We start from the raw sequence: 19,128 nt of genomic DNA, 5'->3' as shown, positions 1-19,128 counted from the left end.
ATGAAACATGATACTAATCTGTTTATTTTTTTTAATATATCTAATTTTCTTCTAGGACCAGTTTGGACAACATATAAAATCAGATGTACACTTGAATTTTTATGTTTATTATGGTCCTGATCGTATAAGAGACCCAGCCTTGCTTTCAAAACAGGATATTGTTTTGACTACATACAACATTTTAACTCATGACTATGGAGTAAGTATGCTGAGACTTATATTTCAGAAGTTGAATTTGAGAAATAGGTTTCAGATTTCTAATGTGTTCTAAAATTCAGACTTCATATTCTTTCTGTCTTCCTAAATATTTCTTTCATCACAGTGTTAATCTGAAGCAGAATTAGCTCAGTGTATTGAACCAAAGTCTGAGTAGAGAGCTAGACTATGTAGGTTTAAAAGCTAGCCCTGTTTATTTCCTAGCTGTGGTACTTTGAACAACATACTTCACAGCCTTGTTCCTTCAGTTTTCTCATCTGCAAAATAGGAGTAAATAATAATACTTTATAAATTTTCGATTATTCAACTTAATGTATATAATGATTAAAGCAGTATCTACCACATAGTAAGTCTTGATATTAAAAATTAATAACTTATATTTACAAAATTACATGAAGTACTATTTTAATTCCCTGTGTTTTAATTCACATGAAACATTTATTTCAGACTAAAGGTGATAGTCCATTACATAGCATAAGGTGGCTCAGAGTGATCCTGGATGAAGGACATGCCATCCGAAATCCAAATGCTCAGCAGACAAAAGCTGTACTTGATTTAGAAGCAGAAAGAAGATGGGTATTAACAGGTAAAAGGGTTATACTTATTAAGTAAGTTTAGGTGAGGTCATGTGGGGGTATAAAGTTTGTTCCATATTTAATCATAGAAGTCATTGAATAAAATATTTTGATTTGTTTTTCATAGTTGCCCATGCTGTGGCAACATTTGAATTCTAGTCTGTTTATGGAACAATCACTAGACTTTTTTTTAAACTTTGGAGATTCATTAGACACTATTTTTTTTTAAGATTTTAAAAATTTATTTGCTTGAAGGATAGAGTGCACAGAGGGAAAGGGAGAAGCAGTTCCCCACTGAGCAAGGAAACCTGATGCAAGGGTCAAAGCAGCGCCTGATCCCAGGACTCTTGGATCATAACCTGAGCAGAAGACAGACACTTAACTAACAGAGCCACCTAGGTGTCCCGTGTTAGACACTTTAATTTTCCAACGAGAATCTTGATTTCTGTTTCTCGTCTTGAAGCCAAACCTGTTTCCTAATTGTGATACTTCTAGAATATGAGGAAAAGGATTTATTTTTTTCCTTCTTACTAATATTGCCGATTTATTTATAGATTTTATTTATTTGAGAGAGAGTGTGGGTGAGAAGGAGAGCATGAGCAGGGGCCAGAGGTCGATGGACAAGCAGACTCGGGGCTCGATCCCAGGACCCCAGAATCATGACCTGAGCCAAAGGCAGATGCTTAATTGAGCCACCCAGGCGCCTCGTAATACTGCTGATTTAAAATCAAGCTAATGGGGTAGCCTGGGTGGCTCAGTGGTTTAGCGCTGCCTTTGGCCCAGGGCATGTTCCTGGAGACCCAGGATTGAGTCCCACATCCGGCTCCCTGCATGGAACCTGCTTCTCCCTCTGCCTATGTCTCTGCCTCTCCTCTCTCTTTCTCATGAATAAATAAGTAAAACCTTTAAAAAATAAAAGCAAGCTAATGTTCTTAGATAAGGAAAAGGTTGAATTTACTGGACCTGTGGTCTTTTGCCTTGTTAGTATGGCAAATGACAGCTAAAAATTAGAGCAAAACTGTATTTTGAGATTGCACATGTGTTTAACAAAGGATTGTAGTTACACCTTGATAAATAGTGGGTGTGCCTAGTTCAGAATGCCGATTTTCAACTGTTGTTTCCTCTGATTGGGTCAGATGGATTTTCTGAATGAATACACTGTAGGGTTACAACAGTGTTCTGTTATTTTTAGGTACTCCGATTCAGAATTCTTTAAAGGACTTGTGGTCTCTTCTTTCCTTTTTAAAACTTAAACCATTTCTTGATAGAGAATGGTGGCATAGAACAATACAGCGTCCTGTCACAATGGGAGATGAAGGAGGACTTAGGTAAGCAATTTCGTGAAAACTGATTAATATTAGCAACTAATAACTATAAACAGCTTGAACCAGTTGCCCACTTCAGTTACTATATTTTAACTTCAATGTTGGCTTTCTTCTCCCAAAAGTGTTTATAGCTTTAATGCCTTTGACTCTCAAATTCTAGTGATTCTTGTTTGGGGAGACAAGGATTCCTAACTACCACTAAAACTTAATAAGCCTTCCCTTTCTTTGATTTTAGTCAAACTGAAAGGAAAGGGAGAGCTTTATGGTCTCTGTTGCTCTTGCCCCTGAAATCACCATTAATTGATGAAACAATGACAGAAAAAAACTGTATGCTCTGAGGATACAAATATGCATTAAATTTTCACAACTTACCTTATATCACTTTATATAGTGGTAATTGAACAGTATGACATACACTGCTATCAGCAAGAGTTAAAGAAAATGGTTTCTCATGAAGACCGATAAAATTCAACTTGGTCATAGCCATTTCACAAGGTACTAGGCTAATATGTGATTTAATGTTTTTGCCTAGAACAGTGGTTTTTGGAGTTTGGTACCCATTAGCAGGTTGTGAAATCATAATAAAGATGGTAGGTAGCATTACAAAAGGAAATGAAATAGTAGATTTAAGAAAATAGAGTGCATCACACATAGTATTGTTTTGTGAAAGGTTTCTGTTATGCGTCTATGTGGTTACGTGTATATTATATATATATTATATATATATATAAAATATATATATATTTGTTGGATGGAGTAAAATGTGTTTCTTACTGTGGTTATAGTGGAGGAGGTTCAACAGCCACCAGCCTCATCTGCAAAACTGCTTGATTCTCAGAACCAATTATGTAAATTCTATTTTAAGAAATTGTATTTATATTTCAGTGTTGGGAAAAACCTTAATTGATGTGCCTTTTTTTTTTTAATACTGAGAAGGGAGTGTAAAGGTTGTAGAACCTAGAAGGTATTTCTCCCTCTTTTGAGTTGTTACATCATGTTTTAATCTTTTTGCCATCGTTACTTTGTAAAAATTACTGATTTTTGTACCTTGATTTTCATATTACTGAAAAACCTTTTCGAAGGTAAAATCTTTCCTCATAGTTTTATGATTTTTAGTATAATGCCTTCTACTTTGTGTTGGTACTTAAGAGTGTGAATGTTGAATATTGGATGATGTCGTTGACAGAAGTAAGAAGTAAAGGTAGTGACTAGAAGAACAAAAATGGGGAGAAGTAAGAAAAATAAAGACAGGATAAAAGAAGATTAAACTGACAGGTATTGAATTGAGGTCAAGGAATTCATTATTGTAACTATTGGTAGAATTTATGTCTGATTATCAGTTTGGGTAAGACTCAAAATAAAAGATTTTTTTAAGAAAAACCTTTACTTAGGTTCTTAAATAGTAATATATTAAAATATTCTTTTTTGTCTTTGTTGAATCAACTTATATAGAAGTAAAAAGTTATGTAATTATTTGTTTTATTTTGACTTAGGCGTTTGCAATCCCTGATTAAAAATATTACTCTTAGAAGAACAAAGACAAGCAAAATTAAAGGCAAACCTGTTTTGGAGTTACCAGAACGTAAAGTATTTATTCAGCACATTACACTTTCAGATGAAGAGAGAAAAATTTATCAGTCTGTGAAAAATGAAGGCAGAGCTACTATTGGAAGGTATGGAAAAAAGAAAGCCATTTGAGAAAATAATTTTTATTTTCTTTCCTATTTAACTGAATAATATTTCTTAGAAATGTTAGTAAAGTCTGAAGTATAAAGTTAATTTGCTTCTTTATTTAAATTCCTTTTTTACAAATTCGTAGTTGAAGTAAATGAAATAGTATTATAATTTACCAAGTAAGTCCTTAAGTTAGGAAAAAAATGAAAAGTATATGTGAAATGGCAAGTTCTGAGTACTAGTCAGAAGACTTTGCTCACTTCTATTCCTGGCTCTCTGTCATGGAAATTGATAAAAACATTGAGAGAAATATACATATAAAGAGATAATAAACCTATTTAAGGACCAAAACCTTGGGAATGTTCACATTTAAGAAATAGGAAAGAGAAATTATCGTAGAAGATTCTGTCAAGGGCAGAATTATGTTTTCATAATTTCAAAGTAAAGAAAACTGTTGGAGAATGCCATGGAAGACCGCATAATCAAGAAAGAGGTAATGGTCAGTAGTGTCATATAATGCAGACTTAGAAAAGCTGTTTAATTTGGTGATTCAGAAGTTACCGGTGTAAACTCTTAACATAGTTTCACCAGGATAGTGAAGCATGTACCAAATTGTAGGAATAAGGGAATTATAAGGAAGTAGTAGCAGTAGGTAGGGTTAGGCCATTTTTCATGAAGCTTGTAAGAGGAAGATGGAAGTAAGACTGGTACATAGATTGATAGTTGGTTGCTCTGTCAAATTTTTGCATTTTATTTGGGTTAACTGCCTTGAGAAGAGAACATGGAAGAGACTATAGGTAGAGAAAAAAATAAAGCAAATTGATGAAGAAAAATGAAGCCTAGTAAGGGATAAAGAGTATAATCAGTGAAATAAGAGACAAGAGTATCTGCAGAGAAAGGTGGTGGGAAGTTGAGGAAGATAGCAGGATTTACAGCCATTATAATAAGTTGTAAGTTCTTAGAGTGGTAGATAGGCTTCACATAGTATTGGATATATATAGAAGTCAATATGACTTACCAAACATGTGAAATCTGGGAATAGGAACTGATAAAGTAGGGTTATAAAGGGATCGGGGTTGGTAGAAAGTGAGAAATTCTAGTTCAAGCAAGGACATGTTTGATGTGAGTGCCCATGGAACCAGAATGAGTAGGAAACAAGTGAAAGCAGAAGAGGGTTGAGAAAATAAATTCAAGTTCAAATTTAAGAACTTCCACTGAATTTCTTTTTTTTTTTTTTATTTTTATTTTTATTTATGATAGTGTGAGAGAGAGAGAGAGAGAGAGAGGCAGAGACATAGGCAGAGGGAGAAGCAGGCTCCATGCACCGGGAGCCTGATGTGGGATTCGATCCCGGGTCTCCAGGATCGCGCCCTGGGGCCAAAGGCAGGCGCCAAACCACTGCGCCACCCAGGGATCCCTTCCACTGAATTTCAAAGCAAGTTTAACAGCAATTAGAGAGATTGAAAAAGATTTTTCTAACCAAGTTATTTCAGAGTTCAGAATCTTACAGTGGTGATTGAAAGTTCCTTTATTCATTCTTTCAACCAAAATTTAGTATGTGCCTGTGTAACACATACTGAGATACAGCATAATAGACAAAAATCTCCACCCTCTAGGAGTTTATACTTTAATGCAGGGAAGAGACAATTTTTAAAAATTAAAATTTATGGAAAAATTTAAAGCAGAGAAAGGGGATAGGGAGTGCTGACACAGTTTTTAATAGGGTATTCACTGAAGACCTTTCTGAGAAGGTTTCTGTGGGAAAAGATCTAAAAGGTAAAAGACATTGGAGTTGGGAGACATTTCAGGCAGAGGGAACAGCAAGCATAAAGGCTCGGAGTTAAGAGTATATTTGGTGAGTTTGAAGAGCAACAAAGAGGTAAGTGTGTCTGGATAATATGAGCAGGATGTCATGATGATGTCAGAGATTGGAGTGGGAGTACACGATGGTTTCATAAGACAGTCCACATATTTCAAGGACTTTTGGCTTTTACATTCTATTAGATTAGAAAACCTTGAAGGGTTTTGACCTAGGAAAGTGATGTAATCTTAATATTTTAAAAGGATCACTGGCTGCTGTATTAATAAGATTTAGAGTCTAGGAGTAAGGGCATAAATAGAGAACAGTGGGCAGTGATCAAACTAAGAGATGATAGTGTAGTAGTAGTGATGTAGTAGTAGTGATGTAGTAGTAGTGATGAAGGGTGTAAAAAATGGCTGGATTCTGTTATAGTTTGAAGGCAAAGCCAGAAGAGCTTGCTAATTGATATGGTATATGAGGAGTGATAGGAGTCAAAGATAACACCAGGTTTTTCTTTATTATTATTTTTCTTAAGATTTTATTTATTTATTCATGAGAGACACAGAGAGAGGCAGAGACCCAGGCAGAGGGAGAAGCAGGCTCTGTGCAGGGAGCCCAATGCATGACTCGATTCCGGGACTCCGGGATCATGCTCTGAGCTGAAGGCGGCTCTAAACCGCTGAGCCACCCAGGGCTCCCCAGCACCAGGTTTTTCACATGAGTATGACTAGAAGGTTGGAATTACCATTTGTAGAAATAGGACTAAGAAAGGAACAGTTTTTTCAGGGAAGAACAGAAGCTCGGTTTTGGTCCCATTGATTGTATGATGCCTCTGAGATTTCTAAGTGGAGATGTCTTGTAGTCAGATATGAGATTAGAGTTTATGGGAATGTTCTTGATGTATATTTGAAAGTCACCTACGTGTAGATGGCAATTAAAGCACAAGACTAGATGAGATCACCAAGAGTGAGTGATGTTAGAGAAGAGGTCTAGTGAGACCTCTAGAGAGTGGCTAGTGAGGTTGGAGGAGCCTTCTACTCTAATTGTCTGGTACTCAAAAGAGATTTGTTAAACGGAAATGCTGACTACTAGTGTAGTAAGTGACCATGTCAGAGAATAGACTGTGAAGGTTAATCTGTTTGAAAAGATTAAAGGAATAACTTTATTGAATCCTTAGAAAATATATAGGTTATTTTTAAAGTATTCTTTTTAATATATAATACATTTAGTAACATTTATTGAGCACTTACTAGGTGTTTTGCATTCATCTAAGTGCTTTATATGTTTTTGGTTTTTTTCTTTAAGATTTTATTTAGTTAGTGAAACATGGAGCTGGATCTCAGGACCCTGAAGTGATGACCTGAGCCTAAGCCAAGAGTTGCACGCTTGACTAAGCTACCCATACTAAGCTAACCTAACTGCTTTATATGTATTAATTAACAATAATCTAACTTAGTATAATAATTACCTACCAACATTTTTTAGGTGAAGAATGAGGCACAGAACAGTTAAGTAACTTATACTATGTCACACAGCAAGTGAATGACAGAGCTGGTATTTAAATTCAGGCAGTTTGGTTCTAGAGCTTAAAAGTTCAACTTCATATTGTCTCTTCTTTATATTGTTGAATATTTATGTATTTAGATTTTTAATAAAATTTATTTATTCATGAGAGACACAGAGAGAGAGGCAGAGACACAGGCAGAGGGAGAAGCAGGCTCCATGCAGAGAGCCCGATGTGTGGGACTCGCTCCAGGGTCTCCAGGATCATGCCCTGGGCTGCAGGCGGCGCCAAACCGCTGCGCCACTGGGGCTGCCCTGTTTTCCATGTGTTAACTTTTTTTTATTATGACAGTCCTGTGAGGTATATGTTACTACCATGCCACTGTTAAAGCTGAAGAAGTTGAGTACACGAGTTAGGAAACCTACCCAAAATTTCACAGTTAAATTGGCAAAGCCAGGTTTTGAACTCAGTCTAGCTCTAGAGTCTGTGCTCCTAATCATTAAGCTGTACTTTTTCTTTTGCCTTAATGTACTTAAATAATGTGATAGACGTATAAGTATATGATTTTTGGATCACCCATTCTTCCTTCAGAAGCCTGTATTGTCATTGTTCTGCTGTACTTTCTATTGAATATTTCTATTGAAAACATGATTTTATTTTATGTTTTTCTTTAAAGTCTAGCAATTTGACCAATACCTCTCTCTGTTGATTTCTTTCTGGAACATTGTGGTACCATTTAAATCTGTGGATTCCAGGCTTTTTTTTTTTTCTCTCTCTCTTTCCTGTAAAGTTTTTTTAAATGTTGTTTTCTCTTCCATTATTTTATCTTTATGTGTTGGATGTTCTTTGTTTTTCATGGGTATCATTTTATGCTAATTTTTTTACATATTTTTGTTTTACTTTTTATCTCTTCTGTTTCCCACATTCTTTCCTATGTTTTTCCACGGTGGTTTGTCTCTTTTATGCTGATTTCAGTGTCACTTTGATTTCTCTAATGGTTCACTCTTCTTCTTCACACTCCTGAGCTGTAGCACATTTTTTTTTTTTAAATTTTTTATTTATTTATGATAGTCACAGAGAGAGAGAGAGAGGCAGAGACACAGGTGGAGGGAGAAGCAGGCTCCATGCACCGGGAGCCCGACGTGGGATTCGATCCCGGGTCTCCAGGATCGCGCCCTGGGCCAAAGGCAGGCGCCAAACCGCTGCGCCACCCAGGGATCCCTGTAGCACATTTTTTATCTGTTATTTTGCCATGATAGTAAATCATGGCATTATCCTTGCTCATAATTTTTATTTGTTCTATGGCAATATTTTTTTGGTGAGTTTTCTTTCATTGCCATTTTTTCCTTCTTTGATCTTTGCTGATTATTATATTTGAATGTCTTGAGTTCTTTCTGGCCTAGCTATTTGCAAAAAGTTAATATGAAGGGGGAAGGGGAGGCATAGCTGTGTCCCAGACTAATAGGAAATATCCTATTTAATTATGACTCAGGGTTATATCTGAGTTTTTTTAGGTATTATTTGTGTTTATACAACAAAGGTCAGAAGCTGTAGGGTTCCTTATAATGTGGAATCTTGTGCCCATAATCTTTCCTAAAAAACATAGTAGGTCTGTTGTGTTTTCTTAGCTTGCCTTCTCTTCTTGGTGTAAAACTTATCCTTGCAAGTTCAGACCACAGCCGGGCACTCTGTTTTTGTCAAATTTTGCACATGAAAGATGATGATTTTCCCTTCAGGGCATGCCATCTATTTTGAAGAATTGTGCTCTAGCAGGTCTGTTTGAGATCTGCAGTCATCTCTCTCAGCATCTCCCTATCTGACTTCTATTGTAATTGGTGGAACCATTTCTCAAATATTTTGCTTTATTGTTGCAAATCTCTTATGGTTCCATTAAAGGTAGTTGGGCTTTTCTGTTTTCCATTGTTTTGAAGTCATTTCCAGAGAAGAACAATGCCATTTTTATTCCACTGTTTTAGAATAGGGAATAATATTGTTTAGAGGCCTTCATAATATTTAACATTTTTTTTTACTTCTAGGTATTTTAATGAAGGGACTGTCCTTGCACACTATGCGGATGTCCTGGGGCTTTTGCTTAGACTGCGGCAGATTTGTTGTCATACTCACCTTCTTACAAATGCAGTGTCTTCCAGTGGTCCCTCAGGTAAGTAGATATGGCTTGTTTACACTGTTATATTTGTTAGGGATTTTTAAATCAGAATGAGAAATTTTTCTTATGCCCTAAATATAGTGTCTTATTTGTTAAATGGACGTTGTTTTTGGAATAGGACACAACTGGAACATACCCACAAATTCTTACCAATGAAATGGAATAATAATGATGTCTTCCAGGATTTCCAGTGATAGATACTCTTAGATTGCCATTTTGAATTGGATCTGCCTTTTATTCTGTGGTAGTATGTGCAGATTCTAATGATGCTTTTGTGTAAGGTATATTATATGGGTTAGCTACTATTTTAGCTTATGAATTTTAAATTTAAACTATGTTTTTTTCCTGAGATAGTAAAAGCCTAAATAAAGACTATAAACTATAAAAACTTTTTCCTATATAAGGAAGATTAGCTTGTCTAGTCATATTACAAATAGTGCTGTGAAATTAATTTTTCAGCCTTTTCTCTAGGAAATGATACACCTGAAGAACTACGAAAGAAGTTAATAAGGAAGATGAAGTTAATTCTGAGCTCAGGTTCTGATGAAGAATGCGCAATTTGCTTGGATTCTTTAACGGTTCCTGTCATAACACATTGTGCACATGTCTTTTGTAAACCCTGTATTTGCCAAGTCATTCAGAATGAGCAGGTTAGTTTTATCCTAGATACAGATTCAGTGTTTGGGTACACTGGTCAGTCTTGAGTGTAATGAAAACCTAAGTCCGACAGACTATGAGGAGTTTTGCACTTGGATTCACTAGTGCACCTTTTATGGTTAATTATGTCAGTGATATATTTCTTTTAATTAAGTCCTTTTAAACATAAAAAGACGGGATGCCTGGGTGGCTCAGCAGTTGAGCATCTGCCTTCAGCTCAGGGAATGGTCCTAGAGTTCTGGGATCGAGTCCCACATCAGGCTGCCCTCCAGGAGCCTATTTCTTCCTGTTTATGTCTCTTGTCTCTCTTTGTGTCCCTCATGAAAAAATAAATCTTTAAGAAAAACAAAACCATAAAAGACACTATACTTTTGGAGGCATGTTCATAGGCAATATCCTAGTTCTATTGTTAAGATCATTGCTGTCCAATAAATAGATCAGTAATGTGAGACTCAAAGGTAATTTTAAATTTTCTAGTAGACAGGTGCCTGGGTGGCTCGGGTTGAACACGTCTGCCTTTGGCTCAGGGCCTAATCCCAGGGTTCGGGATCGAGTCCTGCAGTGGGCTCCCCACAGGAAGCCTGCTTCTCCTCCCTCTGCCTGTGTCTCTGCCTCTCTCTCTGTTCCTTTCATGAATAAGTAAATAAAATCTTAAATTTTCTAGCAGAAACAGATGAAGTTAATATTTTTATTTATCCAAAATATCTAAAATATAAAAATTTGAGATACTTAACATGATTTTTTAACTTAAGTGTTTAGAGTCTGGTGGTATTATACATTTCTAGCATGTCTCAGTGTGGCTTTTTGCTACATGTGTTTTATTGGCTATTGGATAAGGTAGGTCTGGATTCTAATTTATGGTAGAGTTTTTGGGAATGGAATAATGTTTAAGCAGTTTTTCAGCTGAGGGTAGAGTTTTTAAAAACATTTTCATCGGTATACATATAGAAAAAAAAACAGATCATGATTGTACAGTTGATTATGAAGTAAACATATCCATGTAACTACTACTTTTGTCTCCTTGTGTCCCCGTCCAGTCAGTTACCTTATCCCTAAAGGTGACCTTACTATATTGACTTTTAACAGCTTCAGTTTCAGAATTTCTTTTTATTACAATGTTATTTGGTGTATAGTTATTTAGGAGATATTTTATTAGTATGGTACAAGTGGACACAACAAATACTGCTTTGAATGAGCCTGATAGGATTTAACAGGTCTAGACCAGCTTTATAAGCTATTAAGAAGGACATTTTTCCCTTCTAAAGACAGTTCCAAGTAGTGTGCTGTGTTGTAGTTAGGTTTAAGATACTGTTATTCATGGTTTCTTTACTGGTCTGCAAATAGTACAGGTCACCCTGAACAATGCAGGGAGGGGTTAGGGATGCTGACTGCCTGTGTAGTTGAAATCTGTGTATCACTTTTAACTTCTAAAACTTTACTAATACTAATCGCCTACTGTGGACTGGAAGCTTTACTGATAACATAAACAGTTAACACATATTTTTATGTTATATATGTGGCATTCTTTTTAAAGTTTTTATTTATTTAAGTAATCTCTACATGCAATGTGGGGCTTACACTCCGTGACCTCGAGATCAAGAACTGCATGTCCTCCAACTAAACCAGCCTGCCATCCCTATATGTGGTATTCTTAAAGTAAACTGGAGAAGACACTAAAATCATAAGAGAAAATCCATTTATTTTACTGTGCTGTATTTATTGAAAAAAATTTTCATATAAGTGGACCTCTGTAGTTCAAACCCATGTTTAAGGGTAAATTATTTTATAATACTTGTTTTGGATTCCTACTGTTTGTCAAGATGACATACCATAAGTTATGCTCCCTTTTTTACCCAGTCCCACTTAACACATAAGAATATTACATCTGCTTGGAGTTCAGTGTGTACAGATTTATTTCAAATGAATGAATCTAATAAAAAAGTCTAATGTTAGCTATTAAGGATATAGAATTTACCATACTTTTAAAAAATTGTAGGGAAGTTTATATTTGTTTCTTGGATAAACTTATATCTTATTTTTTCTTATATAGCCACATGCTAAATGTCCTTTATGCAGAAATGATATACATGGAGACAATTTATTAGAATGTCCTCCGGAAGAACTGGCATGTGACACTGAGAAAAAGTCTAATACAGAATGGACATCCAGTTCGAAGGTAATACACATGGGCAATATCTGGAGTATTTATTTTATATAAGGATACCACGTCTTAAAATAATTCTGCTTATAATCCTATCATTTGAATATTATACTCGGTTAGTGTTAACATTTTTATTGATAGTGGTGGATTTAAGAGGCAAGGAACTTCAGTTTGTATTCTTTCCGTCTTAATTTCTAAAAACATTAGTTGTCTTTTACTTTTGCATTTTAGGGAAATAATGGGGCAGGACCATTCTTTTCTAATAAAAAAAAGTTACATGTATTTTGCCCATTCAAAATGGAATCTAATGGGTGTCCTGATGTTTTTTTCAGATTAATGCTCTAATGCATGCACTGATTGACTTAAGAAAGAAGAACCCCAACATAAAAAGTTTAGTTGTTTCTCAGTTTACAACATTCCTGTCTTTAATAGAAACACCGCTCAGGTAAATTCACTATTGATTCTCAATGTGAGTAAAAAGATTTTATGTAAGTGTTTTGATTTGGAGAGCAAAAAATAATGTTCTTCCAGTTCTATTCATTTCATCTGTCTAAAATGGTAGTCACAATAAAGAATATTTCCTGGGAGCCTTGAATTTTAAAGATTAAGTCCTGTATTAGAAAAAAAACTGACTTCAGAACGTGACATGGTAGTAGATGGTTAGCAAATATTTGAATAAATATTCAATAATGAGTTGAATAAATGAGTGGAAGGATTAGTTTGAATGAAGAAATTTGTAATTACTTAACATTTTAAAAATTGTATGTAAAGTGTTACTTGTCTCTTTTGTCCCTCCATTAGAGCCTCTGGATTTGTGTTTACTCGTTTGGATGGTTCCATGGCACAGAAGAAAAGAGTTGAATCAATTCAGTGTTTTCAAAACACTGAAGCAGGATCTCCAACTATAATGCTTCTGTCCTTAAAAGCAGGTGGAGTTGGTTTGAATCTTTCTGCAGCTTCTCGAGTGTTTTTAATGGATCCAGTAAGTAGTTCTCTAGACTTTTCAGTATGTTATTAAGCTTTTTTCTTTTTTAAATAAACTTTGGTAAATACCTTCATTGTTGTAACTGAAAATTCTTAGACAAACTTTAGAAATAGATAATAACAAATGTTTATTGAGGACTTTCTTTTAAGCACTTGATGTATCAACTGAAATTCTCACAGTATCCCTATAATATTCCTGTGAGAGATCCCTGTGAAGTCTTATTGTCCTTATTTTACAGGTGAGGAAACTGAAACACAGAGAAGTAAAATAACTTGCCCAATATCACACAGTAAAATGCAAACCAGGATCAGGGTCTATGTTCTTAATGTCTGTGCTGTGATTTTCTACCTCTGTATGTAGAATTAAGTTTCTATTAACTGTAATGCTTTGGTGTAGTGGTTTCATTCATTTGGCTAACAAATAATACAATCCTGCGTTGTGTGAGGGAGTCTTAGAGACACCAGGAATCTGGCTATAAATAAGGTAGACAAAGTAGCTACCATCATGATGCTAATGATCTAAAGTTTTAATGTGCAAAGAATTAGGTAAAATGTAATTTCTGACCTCTGTCCTCAGAGATTAAGGATGAGGCCCAGGAAGCACCATTTTTTTTTTTTTAAGATTTTATTTATTCATTCATTCATGAGAGAGAGAGAGAGGCAGAGACACAGGCAGAGGGAGAAGTAGGCTCCATGCAGGGAGCCTGATGTGGGACTCGATCCCGGGTCTCCAGGATCACCCCCTGGGCTGCAGGTGGCGCTAAACCGCTGCGCCACCAGGGCTGCCCCTTTTTTCTTTTTTTAATAAAGATTTATTTATTTATTTGTTCAGGATAGAGAGAGAGAGACAGAGACACAGGCAGAGGGAGAAGCAGGCTCCATGCCGGGAGCCCGACATGGGACTCTATCCCAGGACTCCAGGATTGCACCCTGGGCCAAAGGCAGGTGCCGAACCGCTGAGCCACCCAGGGATCCCTGCAGTACCTTTTTCTAATAGCACAGATTGCTGTAGGCACTCTGGACTACTAATTCAGTGAATGAAGTTTTAAATCTTTGCTAGAGTTTTAATATTTTATTGTTAGATTTTAAAAAAATCATTGTAGCCATGTATTTGTTATATTAACTAACCTGAGGGTAATCTTAGATGATGATTTTTGGACAGATACGCAATTTATTTGCTTCTTGATAAGGAAGAAAGTGAAAGAAAAAGACCAGCAAAAGGGGAGAAAACCTTTTTTTGCAAATTATAGATCTTTTCTGATATAAATTAAATCATTTAAGAGGATGTGTAACCCTTTCCCCCCCTCTGTTAAGCAGACAGATCAATTTTAGAATGGAAAGAAAAGATACTTTGTGATTACAGAACAAGCACTCATGCTGTGTGCTTTCTGTATATCAGGCACTGGATTAGATACTGGAAGCAGTGGAGTGAAATGATGGAGGAGGGGGATAGCTGTGGCTGTCACAGTTGGGGCGGGGGAGGTGTATTTTTTTTTCTCAGAGCAGTTATGTCAGTATCTGAATTTGGTCAGAAAAATTTGAGTCTGTAAAAGGTAAATGAGTAGTACTGAAATGAAAGGATTTGTGCAGAACACTCATAGATCAGGGTGGTAATAAAGTAATTCATATTCTTGTTAGGCCTGGAATCCGGCTGCTGAAGATCAGTGCTTTGACAGATGCCATAGACTTGGCCAGAAGCAAGAAGTTATCATCACAAAAGTGAGTTTTTAAACCATCTATTTTAAAATTAGGCTGATAAGGTTTTTAAGATTATATAAATAATGCATGAATATGTTACAAGATTGCAAAATAATTATGCAGAACAAAATAGGAAGGTCAGCTTTAATCTCCTTTAGAGGAGACCACCATCAGCAGTTTTACATGTTATTCAAAGTCCCTTTCTCTCTGTTTACATAGATTCATTTGTATGTATACATCTCTCCTTTTAAAAATTTCTTTTAAGGTAAGTGGGATCATACTTTATTATATTCTGCAACATATTTTGCCCCCTTAATAGTATATATTGGGGACTACCATATAAACATATAAAACCTATTCTTTTCCCAGTGGTAAAGCATACGTAACAGTATCATTTTGGCTATCTTTAAGTGTACAGTTAAGTGGCATTATGTACCTTTCACACTGTTGTGCAATTACATCCACAAATAGATACATCATAATTTATTTAGCAGGTCTGATACTTTTCTAATAAGAACAGTGCCATAATGAGCATTATATTATATGCAAATACTTCTTCAGAACTGGTTAAGAAAACTAGAATTCTGGGGATGCCTGGGTGGCTCAGTTGGTTAAGCATCTGCCTTTGGCTCAGGTCATGATCCTGGAATCAAGCGTGTGTTGGGCTCCCTGCTCATTGGGGAATCTGCTTCTCCCTCTCACTCAGTCCCCCTCCCCTGCTTATGAGCACTCTCTCTCAAATAAAACCTTAAAAAAAGAAAAGAAAACTAGAATTCTGGATTTAGAATTTTTTTAACTTCAAGTTGCTTTCAAAATAGGTTTAAGGATGTATGTGAGTTATGTAAATATTTGCTTATAAAATATTTTGTCTCTTGTTTAGGATTCATAATATAGTTCTTTTTTCAAATGAAAAGCCATTTTATTTTTAAGTATATCCTTTTTTTCTACTGATTTGAAATTTCACTTTTACCATAAACTAATTCATATATATCAGTGTTCCTTCCTGGACTTTGTTCCTATTTTATTGATTTCCCAGGACAGTATTACTCTCAGAATTACAATGGTTTTTTAAAAGTATGCTTTGATACCTAGCAGGGCAGAGTGCTCTCATTACCCTTCTTTTTGGAAATTCCCTATTTACTCTTGAACTTTCTGGATTTAGGTTACCAGATCGCATTTAAGAAATCTTGTCTGGGATTTATTGAATTTATGATTAAGAATGGTCTTTATTATAAATAAGGAGTGTTTCCATACAAGAATTTAGTATTTCTTTCATTTAGGTCTTTTTTGTGTTTCATTAAAGTTGTATGTAATACATACATCTTGTTTAATTATCACAGTAACTGGACCTCTATACGATGTTGTATGAGCAGTGATAGTAATCATTTTTGAACTGTTCCTTTTGTTTTACATTGAGTATACTGTTCTTAGTAAATTTCTAGTGGATACACTTAAGATTGAGAAACATGTATTTTATAGGTTAATGAAGTTTTTTATCAGGGTTTTTATCAGAATTATTTAATAAGCTAAGCATCTGTTGAGAAGATGTCTCTTTACCTTTTCCACATTATAAGTTAAACTAGATAAACACACATTCTTCCATTTCTGGGAAAATCTCATTTTAAATAAATCCTGAATTTGTTTTGCTAGTATTGCAGTTAGTGTTGCCTATAAAGTTTGCTGGGTTTGGTCCTATTTTCTTTTTTTTTTTTTTAAAGATTTTATTTATTTATTCATGAGAGACACAGAGAGAGACAGAGACACAGGCAGAGGGAGAAGCAGGTTCCATGCAGGGAGCCCGATGTGGGACTCGATCCCAGGATCTGAGATCACGCCCTGAGCCAAAGGCAGACGCTCAACCACTGAGCCACCCAGGCGTCCCGGTTTTTGTGCTATTCTTAAGATGTAACGTAAAGCCTTATAGCCATACTCTTTTTATATAAGACAACTATATTGAGAGATGAGGGAAAGCAATGTTCAGCTCTGGTTATTCTGGCATTTCTAAATATGCTCATTGTATATTGAGAGAAAAAGGAGAGATAAAGTTTCTAATAGATTACTGACCAATTTTGAACTCTATGTAATGCTATAAGACATCATTTCGTTTCTTTACATTGAAGATTTTAAATACTGTGACCTAAAAAGTACTTTTTGTTTTTTCTTTTTAAAGTTCATTGTAAAGGATTCTGTTGAAGAAAATATGCTGAAAATACAAAACACAAAAAGAGAACTTGCTGCTGGAGCCTTTGGAACTAAAAAGACAAATGCTAATGAAATGAAACAAGCTAAAATTAATGAAATCAGAACTTTAATTGATTTATAATATGTGGGATTTTGGTAAGGTCAGTTTGATTAGATATATACAGAAATTTTGGAAATCACAATACAGAGTTTTAGAAATGAGATCTAGAGAGTATGTCTTCTAAAAGGAGCATATCGTTTTATATTAGTATTACTGATACATAATCTCTTCTATATATAAACCTATTTTTAATGATATTTCAAATAGCAATAAGTTCTGTTATATACTGTGGCCTAAAATAATTTTTTTAGAAAGTTACTTTGTTATTCAGGTTTTCACAGTGTCTTTGCTGAGTATTTTCATATATCTTTCAAATACTCAGCTTTTTCATATTTCGAATAAGGTCAGACCTTTTATACTTTTGACCAAATAGAGTTATTTTCTGTGTTGGGCACATTTGGTTAATCACTTGAGCTTCCCATTTGTGATGCGATGGATTCACAGTCCTTGTAAACGATTAATATGTAGACTATCTACAAGATATTTTATTATTTTGAAAAACCGTATTTACATTCCAGAATCAAACCTTAAATGAGACAATGTCCAGATTAGCAAGTTACTTATTTTTTTTTTTTTTTACAGTTCAATATATAATTCACTTATGTGATTTACAGTTTTAGGTTTATGAAAATATTAGGGACTGTGTTAGAACACTTTTTCTCCATTACAGTCAAGTAGTACTATTATTTAAACGTAATTTGATGTGTTAGTGTGTAAATACAGTCTGTAGGGGTGAGAAGGAACCAGTTCTACCCAGTTTAATTTGAATATTTAAATTATGGGATTGCTGAATAGGTATTTCTATATATAGAGATAATTTTTATTTATGTAGCTTTTCTTTAAAAAAATAACTTTATAAATTTTTATAATTCAGAAGACTACTATATGTGAGAGGCGTGATATCTGGATGGAAGTTGGGCTGGATGACCTCCAAAAATCGTTTCAACTCTTAAAGACATCTTAATCCTGAATGGAAAGATTTGTTACTGTGTTTAGAATCAGACATTGATTTTGGAACTTCAGTAATTCATCCTTACATTTATCTATAAAATTAGTCCTCTTTTTCTATTTTGTTAATAATCAGACTCATCAGTAGTTGCCATGGCATTCTAGATGACTAAGTCACATTTAAAATAAGCTCTACATTTGGCAATCACGATAGATATTGGTGTTTTTCCTTAAGGGAAACTTTAATCCAAAGAAAGATTACTGTAACAGGAGAAGCTTCCTGTTTGACCATGCAGACGTACGGAACACCTTGTATTTTACTTATAGTGTTAAGAAGTGACTTGAAGAGGAGGTTGAAGGCAGTGTTGTGTTCTGGGCATACAGCTAGATATGTGCTAAGTCTATCAATAGCTAAATTCCCCCCTCCCTGTGCGGGGTGGTCTCTTGCTCCAAGAAACAGTGGATTAGACAGCAAGAGTCTTCCCAGCAATTTTTCTCTTTGGCAGCAGGTAAGGGCAGAGGCCTGGTTAAAAGGATCAACAGACATTTCTGTATGGACAAGAATGGATTAGTAACTTGGGGTTGGTCTACTAGCATTAGGAGCAGTAGGGAATTTCTTTACCTTATAGAACTAGCATTACACAAAATCAGGTTGATGAAAATCTCATGAAATATGGTATGTGGGTATCTGTGTACCAATACTCCCGTGAGATTAAGTACAAAAAGAATTTCCAGCAAAAAAACTCTTCTTGCTTACAAAGACAAAGCCTTGCAAACCCATTGTAAAAGTGAAGACTTTGCTTGCTTCTTTACCCATTTATAGACTTGTTTTTAAACATTCATAATGATAAATTTGGCAAGTCATTTAAAAAATAACCTGTTTTTGTACAGTCCTCTTAAATGGTGTTAAACAAATTTAATTCATCCTAAGAAAATAATATAAACCACCAGAATGAAAAGTTCGTATTATGCTATGCTGTTAATTCTGTTTCATCATTATGTAGAATAATAGCTTTAGAGATATCTTGAAGACATTGTATTACCACTTGTGGTTCCAACAGAATTTTGTGGTTCAACTGGACTTTGTTTTAAAATCAATAAAAGTTTCAAAAATTA

General features: G+C 35.0%; 1 protein-coding gene across 6 annotated transcripts in view; it reads left to right on the top strand.

The window, feature by feature from the left end:
- HLTF (helicase like transcription factor) overlaps window positions 1-19,128 on the top strand; it is a 49,281-nt gene extending 30,153 nt beyond the window's left edge. For 2 of the 6 annotated variants that reach the window (XM_041733888.1, XM_041733887.1), the window contains exons 15-25: window positions 56-199; window positions 664-802; window positions 1,984-2,119; window positions 3,610-3,789; window positions 9,132-9,256; window positions 9,734-9,912; window positions 11,970-12,095; window positions 12,413-12,525; window positions 12,882-13,062; window positions 14,703-14,783; window positions 16,933-19,128. In XM_041733888.1, the coding sequence (XP_041589822.1) occupies window positions 56-199; window positions 664-802; window positions 1,984-2,119; window positions 3,610-3,789; window positions 9,132-9,256; window positions 9,734-9,912; window positions 11,970-12,095; window positions 12,413-12,525; window positions 12,882-13,062; window positions 14,703-14,783; window positions 16,933-17,085 (1,557 nt within the window). In that variant the 3' untranslated portion in view covers window positions 17,086-19,128. Of the gene's footprint in view, window positions 1-55; window positions 200-663; window positions 803-1,983; window positions 2,120-3,609; window positions 3,790-9,131; window positions 9,257-9,721; window positions 9,913-11,969; window positions 12,096-12,412; window positions 12,526-12,881; window positions 13,063-14,702; window positions 14,784-16,932 lie in introns of all 6 variants that reach the window. The other 4 variants (XM_041733886.1, XM_041733883.1, XM_041733885.1 and 1 more) reach the window with 3 other exon arrangements.

Source organism: Vulpes lagopus, chromosome 19 (assembly GCF_018345385.1).
Source record: "Vulpes lagopus strain Blue_001 chromosome 19, ASM1834538v1, whole genome shotgun sequence".
In the NCBI taxonomy this organism is placed as follows: Eukaryota; Metazoa; Chordata; class Mammalia; order Carnivora; family Canidae; genus Vulpes; species Vulpes lagopus.
The sequence above is the reverse complement of the archived record's forward strand: the minus strand, read 5'-3'. Positions and strand labels throughout refer to the sequence as shown.